Here is a 12099-nt window from a genome sequence, read left to right as displayed (position 1 = left end):
ACCGCTGGCCATACGTTTTCACCCCCCACTCTCTTGTTTCCCCCTCAACCTCTTACACATCTATTACAATTGTATATTAAAGCCTGTAACTACATGGCACCACAATTCCCAGAGACTTGCAAAACTCTCACAGCTTCATTTTTATAGTGTCAAGCACTTGGGATTCTAGTTCCAGGCTGAGAGTTTTATAAACAACTGCTGAAGAACATTTTCCCAGTCATTTTGTGTTAATAATCACAGCAAAGTAGGAACAACAGCTGTTCCTAGAAGTTCCAAGAAGCGGGGAAGAACTGCTCCTGGTTGATTTTTTTTATAATCAAAATTATGTAGTTGTTTTGAAAAATCAATTTTCAATAACACCTGGTATTAATATAATAATAGTTCTTTTTCCAAATTCCTTGTGAAATTCTTAGTTATACATTTATATCTAAAAACGCCTTTTCCTTCCCAAATCAGAACTCCTGCCTATTCATTTCTTAGTCTTAAAATTTAAAAGTTACCGTTTTCGAACTTCGTTCTGAGCAACAGGAGGAGGAGGAGGAGGTAGTAGCTTAAAAAAAAATAACAACAAAAAAAAGGCTTTCTTGCTTTGTGAAAAGATCTGAATTTTCTTCTCAGGAGACCAGGTGTTTGAAGTAAGAGCCTTAACCTAGTTACAACCTGTGTTGTTGGAAAACTACCCGTTGGTCTCTCTTTAATGTCCTGGTTTATTTCAATAAATGGAAAGATCAGGCCTCCAGACACATAATGAACAACTTCAATTGCAATTACTAGCCAACTCCCATTAATTTTTCCAAGATCACATCTGGAAAGGATTCTCACCCAATTGTTTGCTTGTTTTTGTAAATAGTTCCAGCAGAGCCAAAGTAAACAAATAGCTTTATAAATATCTTTTCTGTATGACCGACTATAGAAAACATCTTCCACCAAGTCTGTGACAACAGTTTTGCTGATTCTACTCTTGGCAAGTTTTCACTCAGCATACATCACTGTCCTGCTAATATTAAAATAAAAGGAACTGATGAAAGAGCCTTCATGTAACTAAGCACACCAAATATTGCCAGAAACCACAGAACAGAAAAATATCTGCTGCAAAAGGATAAAGCTAATCACCTTCTTTGATAAGGAGCTAGATCTCTACAACCCAAATGTTCCCGTCGCCATGTCTCGCAGAATATGTATTGTGGCAAAACAGAAATGAATTCTAGAACATTTAGATCTAATGATTACAGAATTCCTGATTTCTATAACCACTTAAATTAGTTTGGGTTTTGTTTTGAATAGTTTCTCACATTTCTGAATGCCAATCACAACCATCAGTCTTCAGCTTGCATGCAGAACCAACTTGCTTGCTTTTCACCACAAGCAGAGCCACCACTCACCCAATAATCTGAGTAACCTCTCTGTACTTCTTCCACATTGGATTCATTACTTTTGACCTTAATCAGCCAGAAAAACATAGAACACTTAAAATTAACTCTTCTCAGTGCTTGTATCACTGTTGCCCACTTCTAGAGAATAAAGATAGTCCAATATATTCTCAGAGCCTATTTGTCCATTTTGGCCTCACGGCTCAAACTCAGCTGTGATTGACTAAACCCACTCGGCTCTTCCCAATCCTGTGCATTTCCACCAAATGAACTCCCAGCCTATTGCAAAGGCGCTTTGTTATAAATCATACCTATGGCACCTCACACTTCATGCCATTTTGTTCAGTAATTCAAATCCTTAAGGTCATGTAGTTCTTCAGTAATGGCCTCTCAAGTATAACAGGTGCTTTTCAATTTTGTACCATCAGCAAATTTTATCAGCACACGCTGACTTGCATTACACTAAGGTCACTTCTCATGTCAAGAACAATCCCGGAGAAACCAGCAGTATCATCCACTCTGACGTCACCTCTCCAGCGCTCTCCTCATAGCCAGGACTATACACATCTTAAAATGTATTTATTTTTACGAATCATTCTCATCTGCACTGACTGGCACTATAGCTCAACATAAAATGTTACTGAAATTCAAACTACTTAGATTAAACTTTATCCATAGCCATTCCAACCCAAGATACAGCTTTAACAGAGTCTTTTTCTGCATCTCGTTCCAGTCCTTTTTTCTAACCTCCTTTTATGGAGGGTTATTCATACAGTTATTGTAGAAAAGGGTTCAAAAACTATTTTTCTCTTTAACTTAAAAGAACTACAAGCCATCTCCATATGTAAGTTCTCAAGTTTGTTTGGGTAACTGATTTTATTTGAAGATCTCAAATTTCTGTATGCCTGCTCTTTTGAAATAAACAATCATCTGGCAACACCTCCTTTTATATACTTTCCATTTCACTAAATCAGTTCCCAATTAGTCAGCCCAATTCTCATTCTCTATGAAGGCTGAGCCTAAAATACCATCATCTGAAGAGGTTTAGATATTTCTGGTAAAAATAAAATACCACATGGTGAGCTGTCTTGTGCTTGCTGGTGATTACTGCTGTCTGCTACCATCGTTGGTGATAAAAAGAACGTCTTTTGAACCTTGTTCACATGCATGCAGATAAACCTTGATACACACTGTAATATGATGTTGCAGACAGTATACCCAACAAAATCATTAAGGACTGGAGAAATAATGGGGGGAAAAAAATCCATCAAGAAAATCACTTCTGGTTCTTGAAACACTTAAGCAGTAAAATTTAGCAGAAGCTGTGGAAGTGTGCCATAGAAGTATGAGAAGTTACTGTTTTCTTGCACTTTTTTTGTAGACATCTTCCAATAACCACTATCAAAGACAAAATATGACTAGATGGGCCTATGATTTGACCCCATTCAGCTGATATGTTCTCAAATTATTTGCATGCAAGCCAGAGCTTCAAACGCAAATTACATTTTTTAGCACAGTCAATGCAAGTTATAGAACAAAATTAAGAATTCTTGAAGTCAGAGGGGAAGACTTTAAGAGCACTGCCATTTCAGGAACTGTCATCACGTTTTCTTCCTCTGCTCCATAACTGCACGCCAGCACACTTTCACATTTTAAACAAGACACTGAGATTTCTTTCACGTGATAAAAAAAAAATAAAAATAGGGGGAGAAAAAAAGAGGCATGACATAATTTCTGAGACCACTATTATAGTTTGTTCATTATTAATGCATGTGATGATTATCTGGTGTTCCAGTTTTAGAAGATCATAACAAAAACACCAACTACTTTATATGTATTCATCAGAAAGAACTAAGAAGTTTGAATATCTCAGGTTAGGCGTGCAACCTGCCTTGTTAAGGAATAGAAATTTTACTCTCTACAAGAAAGTGTATCAACTTCTTGCTCTTGGACAGCTGTGTTTGGAGTTGATCATCTCAAAGGTCTTTTCCAACCTAATGATTCTATGATTCTAAACGTTTCTACTACTTACACAGGTAAATCCATTGAACATAGGGACAGAGTGTACAAACCATTGGTTTTATGACAACACCAGGGGTAAGCTGCAAGAGGTAGTAGTGAGAGACTCCCTCCCTGTGAGGGATGGAGGTTCCAACCTGCTGGCCTGACCCGCTGTCTAGAACAGCTTGATGCTTTCAGGGACTGCAATCTAGGACATTTTAGGACATACTCTTCCACATCATGCACCACTCAAATGGCCTAGAGAGACCTGGAGCATATCAAGCGTGACTACATGGCCTTGGGGGTAACAGTCAAGAGCACAGAAGGGCAGGTCATTTTCTCATCAATCCTACTGGTGAAGGGCTCAAGGAAGAGTGGACAGATCAGGGATCTGATTGGAAGAATTCCAGGCAAAAGAGTCATAGAGACAAGTGCGACCATGGAGAGCTGGTTGATGTTCAAGGATTTCCACTTCCAAGATCAAGAATAAACCATCTGACATGCAGGAATGCAAGAAAAGGTGGCAGGAAGATTGCATAGGTGAACAAGAAACTCCTGACTAAACTCAGACATAGAGAGGAAGCATACACGACACAGAGGCAGGGTCAACTGACCCAGGAAGAATATAGAGGCATTGTCCAAGGGTACAGGGGATGAGGCTAGGTAATCAGCAGCATGAAGTCCAGCTGGAGGCTGTTCACTACCTAGGGGTCAATACTGGGGCCAACACTGTTTAGCATCTTCACTCATAAACTGGACAACGGAGCAATGTACACCCTCAACGAGTTTGCCGATGACATAAGAAATAGCAGGAGGTGTTGATACACTATCTCTTTATGCTGCCATGTGGTAGGACCTTGGCAGTGTGGAGAAATGGGTTAACAGAAACTTCATGAAAATCAACGAAGACAAATGCAAAGTCCTACACCTGTGGAGGAGTAGTACCATATACCAGCACAGGCTGTGGACTGACTGTCTGGAAAGTGGCTTTAAAGAGAAGCTGTTTGCTAACTTATGGTCTCCTGGATGCTACATGCCACTGTGGCAAAGAACAGCAACAGGGCTGCATTAGGAAAAGGAAAGCATTGCCAGGAAGTCAAGGGAGGAGATCCTACTCCACTACTCAGCACTGGTGAGAACACATCTGCAGTGCTGCATCCAGTTTTGGGCTCCCCAGTACAAGCTGTGATCATGCTGGAGTGAAAGAGCTGTGCAGGGCTATAAAGATGGTTAAGGACTGGATCATCAGGCACATGAGGGGAAAGTTTAGCTTGGAGAAGAAAGCACTAGGGGGTTGGAAATCTTATCACATGTTAATACCTAATGGAACAGAGTAAAGAAGACAGAGACAGGCTCTTCTTAGTGGTGCCCAGTGAAAGAACAAGATGCAGTGGGCATCAACTGAGATACGGGAAACTCCACATAAACTTCAGAAGAGGAAAGAAAACAAAACAAACCCAAAAAATACACAAAGGAGTAAAACAACCTTTCTTAAAGTAAGAGTACTCCAACAGTGCAATAGGTTGCCTTGGCAGGTTGTGGATCCAAAACCAGGCTGGATGTAGACCTGAGCAACCTGCTCTAGCTGATTCTGCTTTGAGCAGGAAGGTGCATTGGATGCATTCCAGAGATCCTTCCCAATCTCAGCTATTCTGTATTCTATACACCATTTCTAGCACACCAACAATTTTTACAGCTAAATTTACTGTACAAATACATTAATTCCTGCTGAAAAGAAACATCACTGCTGCACATCATTTCTTTATTTTAAATTAAAAATATAGCCAAGATACACACATCTATTTTCTATCTCAGAAGCACTAAAGATGCCACTATGTAAAAGCTGACATCAAAGCCCTGTACACCACTCATAACACAAGCCCCAATATTTAAATGTATGCGCTACATCAGCAGTCTTTTGTATGCCTGGAGAACAAAGATGGCAGTTAGCTAAAATGGGACTTCGCTCAAAGATGAAACTGGCACACGAAACTTGCCATGAGGTATGACTGGCCTGCGTGGCCAATAAGGAGACCTAAAAGATAGAGTTGCCATAAGCAGTGTTCATTCACCTGTTCTGGAAGGCCACTCACAAAAATAACATTTTTCCTGTTTAGAGGCTGTTGACACGAATAGTGAAACAATAGTTTAGATAGAAAGGTGAACACTGACATTCGTCACTCAGTAACTGCCAAGGACAATCAACCATCTTAGAAGTGATCACTACCACAGCAAATATCCAAAGCAAAAGTAGACTTTGTAAGCTCAGCCTTCAGGAATTAAGAATACCTTGCCTGACCTCCTTCACCACTGTATAAACACCCTACCTTACAGAATTCTAGAAAAGCAAGTCTAAAAAGCCTAGCTTCGAAAACACAGAAAGGCTGAAATAATGTAACACAGAGAGTTGCAAAAAAATAGAAGATTCACTATTGCTGATCCTTATTTCAAAAAGCTGTCCTAATAAATGCCTTGGCTGTTCACGAAGTGATAAGGTCAACCCAAAAAGGAACGGACCAAGTACCTCGAACTACCCCCCAAAGGCAGAGCAGTCTATAGATGACAGTTAACTACCAGTTATTTTGCACCTAACAGAAAAGGACCAGCAAAGGCCATAGAAAGAAAAGAACAAAGAAGCTTAAAGACTAAAAGAGCAGAACTTAGTCATTTTAACTGCACAGTCTGATTTATCCAAATTGAAGCTTCCTCCTACAATAATGACTTCCTAGGAAATTAGGTAAAGCACAAGACCAAGAAATCACTCATAGTAACAAGTCCAAAGGAAACCAACTCCAACTCCTCCACACATGCTTAATAGCAAGATTTTGGAGGTGTTTGAGGAAAAAAAACAGCTTAGTAACCACATATTGTAAGTTCCTACACATGACATCCCAGTGTTAATAGTTCCATGGCTTATAAGAGCTGACTTCTCTAAACCAGCTCCAAACATCTGTTACACAGCCTTGACACAGCCTTTGACCTACAGAGTGAGAAGATGTCAACTTTGTTTTCATGAACTAAAACTCTTCTGTCCTCATACTCAAGGATTGAGCTTGTAATGCGCCACAAAATCATGACATGTATCCCCAGGATATTCTAAACCAGATTAGCCATGACAGTAATGCTCCAAGTACCTGTCAAATATTTAAGTGCTGTAAGTTACTGCAAAGTATTTATCAAACTATAACTTAACAGTGAGCACAAAAACACTCCAATTGGGGAAAATTAATCTCTTATACAGCAGCTGCAAATAGAAGACAGCAGAGGCCATGTGGCCTTTCCAGTGCCTTTGATTTAGCAACCCAATATTTTGCAATTACCAAAACTAGAGCTCAGGAGTAGTTACAACAGTTTGTTGTAAAAGGAGAACAAATTAGACGCGATAACTATTACTGTCTTCCCTATTATAAGAATAAAAGAAGCGCCATGTTGGATCAGAATAAAGGATCCTCTAGGTCAGAACACTTCTTCACTACAGCATTCAAAAGTGAACATCTTGTGAACAGTGCAAAAACAGACAAGCAAATAGCAGCATTGCCAAAAAAAACCCTGACACTTCAGACAGTTTCTAAGGCAGAAATGGTACCCTTATACTTGACCTTTCTTTTCTGCTCATTTGTCAAGATGCCACTTAAATTTAGTTAAAATTTTAACATTTCTTGAAGCAAGACAGTGTGAATGTCAGTGCTTATTTACATGTTGGATGAAGAACCTGTAGCTCTTGTACTAAAAATAACAATGAAGAATGAATAAAAATAACTTACTGCATAAACACTATTATTGTTACAAAAAAAATGAAAGCAAGGAAGATAAAGTTTTTTATCACACAGAAGAGGCTTTGGCTTAAAGATGATGGAATTTTAAAAGCACCTCAGGAATTTTCTGAAGCTGACATATGGACACACCTAAAAATAAAAGTAAAACTTCTCAAAATTATTTTTATGGGGAGAAAAAAAAGGCTCAGGACTTTAGAGTATTTAGGGGAAGGTGTGGTTTGGTTTTGTGGTTATATTTCCCCCCTTTAGGAAAATGAAACACGAAAGAGAGGTTACAGAATTATTTCTTATCAGTCACTCTGTCAGTATCAGTGTTCATTATGCACAGAAGTTTATTTGAAACTCCTATTCACCTCAAACTTTTCATTACCTCTCTATGGAAGCACCTAGATTTACAACTAGAAGTCATGCCTAAATCCATTCTAAATGGCACTGTACTGCCTGAACCCAGATAACTCCAAAAAGGCAAACCACCTATGGGCTTTTCTCACTTCTGTGGGATCTGAAGCTGACAGAACCATTTATCTTTCCTCAGAAAGCATTTAAAGTATTCTTATTGTTATTAACGTAATATAAGGTTTATTTTAAAGTCAGTTAAAATCTGTTCTACACAGTTATTTCACACAGATATAATTACACAGAAAGGCTAGGGTAAAAGAAAACCTGCTTTTCTGTTACTCCAGCTTCAGAAACAAAGACAAATACAAGCAAATCCGATGCAGCTTAATCCCAAAACTTTCTAAGTGGGGAAAGAGAAGAGAAAGACTTTTGATCACTATTCATTTTAGCATTTTATGGTTAAAGAGTACCTTAAAACTGGCTGCTGCCACACACCCAGCAGCTTGAAGTACTGCAGTACGGTGTTCTGAAGCTTCATCCTTTAAGATTTTCTCCGCCAGCCTACATTTCCTGAGCGGAAACATTCCTAACACGCTTCAAAATACATACAGCTCACCAAGCACCCTTACCATAAATTTATGAACACAGTACTTTATTATTTAAAATACAGCTTCCATAAAGAAGCTATAGAAGCTTACCACAGCCTTGAAATGCAGGCCAGCCTGAAAATCAAGGTCATACACACTTATTCCAAGCCAGCCTTGCAGTAATCTCATGCATTACAAACAAGCATTTTCCCCAGGCCACTTCTACAAAGCACAACGAAGGAAGAGAACATACTCTTAATTTAATGACAATGCACCTTCTCGCCACACATACACTCAAATTCATATCTACATAAAGCCCTTAAAGCAAGGACAGCATAAACTTTGAGTCCAAACTTATTTGCATGCATAGAAATTTAGGTCAAAACCCAACTCTGTTTTTATTCTGGTTACAACATGCCCACTTTGCAGCAGACAGCAAATCTCGGGTTTTGACAACCTTCCAGCACCATCCTACATTTCCTCCTCAGTTTTTCATTCCTTTGGCTCACTCTCCACCCACTCACTTTCTATGCATCACTCTTCAACCATCGATCAGATATATTGTTCAGAGAGGAATACGTTAATCCTTCATTCCTCTACTCTATTTACACACTACCCTGCTCATGCTGAACAGCATTAATGAAGAGTTTGTCCCTGCGTGTCATTTTTTTGGAGGTCAAGAAGTTACTGATGTTCACACTAGAATACTGACTGCTCTCTTGTATAAGTGCAGCGAAGAACGCAGGAGAAAGCTGCATAACTTGTCACTGATACTGCTTACACCGTTTGTGGCAGAAGCTGGTAGGTGGGGAGGACGGATCGCACTACTGAAAAAGAAAAGACAGTCCCGTGATTTAGGCGACTTAATTATAACCCAAAGAACTAAGCTCTGTTCCTCTCTCTTCTACATAATAAAAAAACCCAAGCCATAAACTTTGCCTTATTTAAGTAGATGCCACACATTTTATGTACCTTATTCTTTGAATATTTATCTGTAAGTAAAATTAAAGGCAATTGTGTATCAAAAAACACTATAAGATTGCTGTATACTCTGACAGAATGGAAATGAATATAGGTTTCTTGAACTGAGTGCAGAAAACCAGCAAGTAGTATTCGCACTGCTGACAGACGTTAGGCCTCGACCTATCAGCAGGTCTTTACTTTATTGTTTGGTTTTCATGCTGTTAAAGTTCACACTTGATAAACTCTCATAATGCAATAAAATAACACTGTCCTGAATAAAAAGGGATTTGAAGGAAACTCCCAAATTATGCAGACTAACAAAACCCCTGAATAACTACCCATTTAGTACAGTTAACAGTATTACAAACTAAATAAATCAAGTCTACAAAAAGTGCAGGTCCTTAGATCAATCATGCAGTGAGCCACACAAGCAGCACATGCACATTGCTGGAATAATCTTCATTCTCTCACTTCTGAGCAGCAACAAATCTGACTTCTTGATTCTAAAATATTACAGATTCTGTTTCAAAGTAAGTAGATAGTCATCTTGGTTCTGACATGTTTCAAAATGATAAAAGAATGCAACATGAACCCAGTCCTAGCCAAAGCCAGAAACCCTTACTTCTCTGTCTCTGGCAACCAGCAAACTGCTCATATTTGGAAGGTGAACTTGGAACACTCAACAAGCAGTACCTACAGAGCAATAAATTAATCAGTTCAAAGTGAGGGCCTATGTACTCTATTTGGCATCCAGTGCTATGCCTGAGCATACAATTCACTTTAAATGAAAATCCTCAGGTTACGCGAAGAGAAAAAATTCACGACTGACTTAGAATCTTGACGCACGGAAAAACAAAGCCAGTAAATCAACACTTAAACCAAATGAAGCACAAAACCCTCAATATTCAGAAAAACTATGTGCCATTCATAATTTTTTCTTTTAGAGGCTGGGACAGGAAAGTTTCTAATAAGAAGTGGGAAAAATTACAACAGCACCACACAAATACCAACAACCTTAATGTTCTTCCAGCAGTATTTTGCATTCAGACTAAGAAAAACAGGAGGGAAAGCCAACTCAGTGACTAGAAAACCACACCAATTACTTCCAAAATATAGTTACAACACAAACAGCAAATACCATCACGTCACAGCAGCAACTAAACAACTCCTAAAGCCAAACACAATCTCCAGACAGCGCTCCCACCAGCACCTCAGAGATGGGCACTGCAGCATGCGCTGAAGGTCAACGTTTTCAGGCCCTGTTTTTGTGCACAGCTCCCTAATGGTGTCAAAATAACAAGACCGAATATCGTACAGCAATACAAGCTTCATTTCATGAACTAAAACACTGAGGTGATGGGCGGAGGGGGAGAGGGAGACAACCCACAGACCCCTCTGCTCTGCCAAACAGTGGGCACTGGGGCGGGAGGGAAGGAGGATAGAAGGGAGGGAGCAAGGGAGGGAGCATGGGAGGGAGGGAGGGAGGGAGGGAGGGAGGGAGGGAGGAAGGAAGGAAGGAAGGAAGGAAGGAAGGAAGGAAGGAAGGAAGGAAGGAAGGAAGGAAGGAAGGAGAAGGGGGAGAGAGCAGTGGGAGAGGGGAAAGAGGGGGAAGAGGGAGGGGAGAAGGTGAAGAGGGGGGAGAGGGGAGGAAGAGGGAGGAGAGGGGAGCAAGGGGGAGGAAAGGAAAGGGGAGAGGGGAGGAAGAGGGGGGAGGAAAGGAGGGGAGGGGAGGAAAGGGGAGAAGGAAAGAGGTGGAGTGGGAGAAGGAAAGAAGGGAAGGGGGGAGGAAAGGGGAGAGGAAGGGATTCACGAGACGGAGGAACCTCGCTGGGCATTACGCGAAGCGCTGGCAGCACGTTTCGTTTCCAGGGGTTACGCTCCGCTCCTCCCCCCCAGCCCAGCCCCCCGGTGCCGAGCCGGAGCCAGGAGGCGTTCTACCCCTCTCCCTCCACCCCAGGGATCCCCCTTACGCACCCGCACCCCCCCCAGCCCAGCTGGCAGGGCGAGGGCTCACCGCTCTGCGCCCATCCCCGTGGTGTCGGGGCGGCCCCTCGGGGGGGCAGCTGGTCCTCACCTGCATCCCGGGCAGACCTGTCTGCACGGGGGAATGAGCCATGGCGGGGACGGGGGTTGGCAGGGAGATGAGTCTCCTTAGGTAGCTCCAAAGGGACCGGGCTTAGCTCATCTCCACGCTCTCGCACACACAGAATCCTCCTCCTCCTTCTTCTCGCCCTTCCGGCGCACCGGCGGTGGGAAAGGGGCTGAACCAAGCTCACGGATGTAACAGCGGCGACCTCCCCATCCCTCCTCCTCCTCTTCCTCCTCCTCCTCTTCCTCCTCTTCCTCCTCCCCCGTCCGCGACACGGTGACAGCCACGGGAGGAGGAGAAGGAGCCGCCCCGCCTCCCCGGGTACCTGCACGCCGTGCCCATCCCTTCCCTTCCCCTTCTCCATCCCGCTGCCAACCGGGAAAGGGGAGAGAGGATCCGGGAAGCCGGAGTCTGTCCCCGCAGCATCCCCGAGCGCCGCCCGAGCATCCGTGGCTGAGCCCCCTGCGAGCCCCGGGAAGGAGGGACGGGGACGGGGGGGGAAGAGGTCGCCGGGAAAGACCTCCTCTGGAGTATTGTGGCCAGTTCTCAACGTAAGAAGGATATGGAAATGTTGGAATGGGTCCAGAGATGGGCTACAAAGATGATCAAAGGGGCTGGATAACATCCCATACGAGGACAGGCTGAGAGAGTTGGGGTTGTTCAGCCTGGAGAAGAGAAGGCTCAGAGGAGACCTTATAGCGACCTTCCAGTACCTGAAGGGGCTACAAGAAAGCTGGGGAGGGGCTGTTCACAAAGGCTTGTGGTGATAGGATGAAGGGGAATGCTATAAACTGGAGAGGGGCAGATTTAGACTAGACATCAGGAAAAATTTCTTCACCTTGAGAGTAATGAGGCACTGGCACAGGTTGCCCAGGGAAGCTGTGGCTGCCCCATCCCTGGAGGTGTTCAAGGCCAGGTTGGATGAGGCCTTGGGCAGCCTGATCTAGTGGGATGTTAGTGGGGGTTGGAACTGG

The 12099-nt window shown here is 42.3% G+C and overlaps 1 protein-coding gene across 3 annotated transcripts in view; it reads right to left on the bottom strand.

The window, feature by feature from the left end:
* The window catches only part of STK24 (serine/threonine kinase 24), a 61882-nt gene extending 50533 nt beyond the window's left edge, over positions 1-11349 (bottom strand). Inside the window, exon 1 of one of the 3 annotated variants that reach the window (XM_054056108.1) lies at positions 11111-11349. In XM_054056108.1, coding sequence (XP_053912083.1) covers positions 11111-11152 — 42 coding nt within the window. In that variant the 5' untranslated portion in view covers positions 11153-11349. Of the gene's footprint in view, positions 1-7956; positions 10329-11110 lie in introns of those variants that run through there. The other 2 variants (XM_054056107.1, XM_054056109.1) reach the window with 2 other exon arrangements.
* Positions 11350-12099: the final 750 nt, after the last annotated feature.

The sequence above is a fragment of the Cuculus canorus genome, chromosome 1 (genome assembly GCF_017976375.1).
Source record: "Cuculus canorus isolate bCucCan1 chromosome 1, bCucCan1.pri, whole genome shotgun sequence".
Classification (NCBI taxonomy): Eukaryota; Metazoa; Chordata; class Aves; order Cuculiformes; family Cuculidae; genus Cuculus; species Cuculus canorus.
Note: the sequence above shows the minus strand (reverse complement) of the source record. Positions and strands in the feature narration are given on the sequence as shown.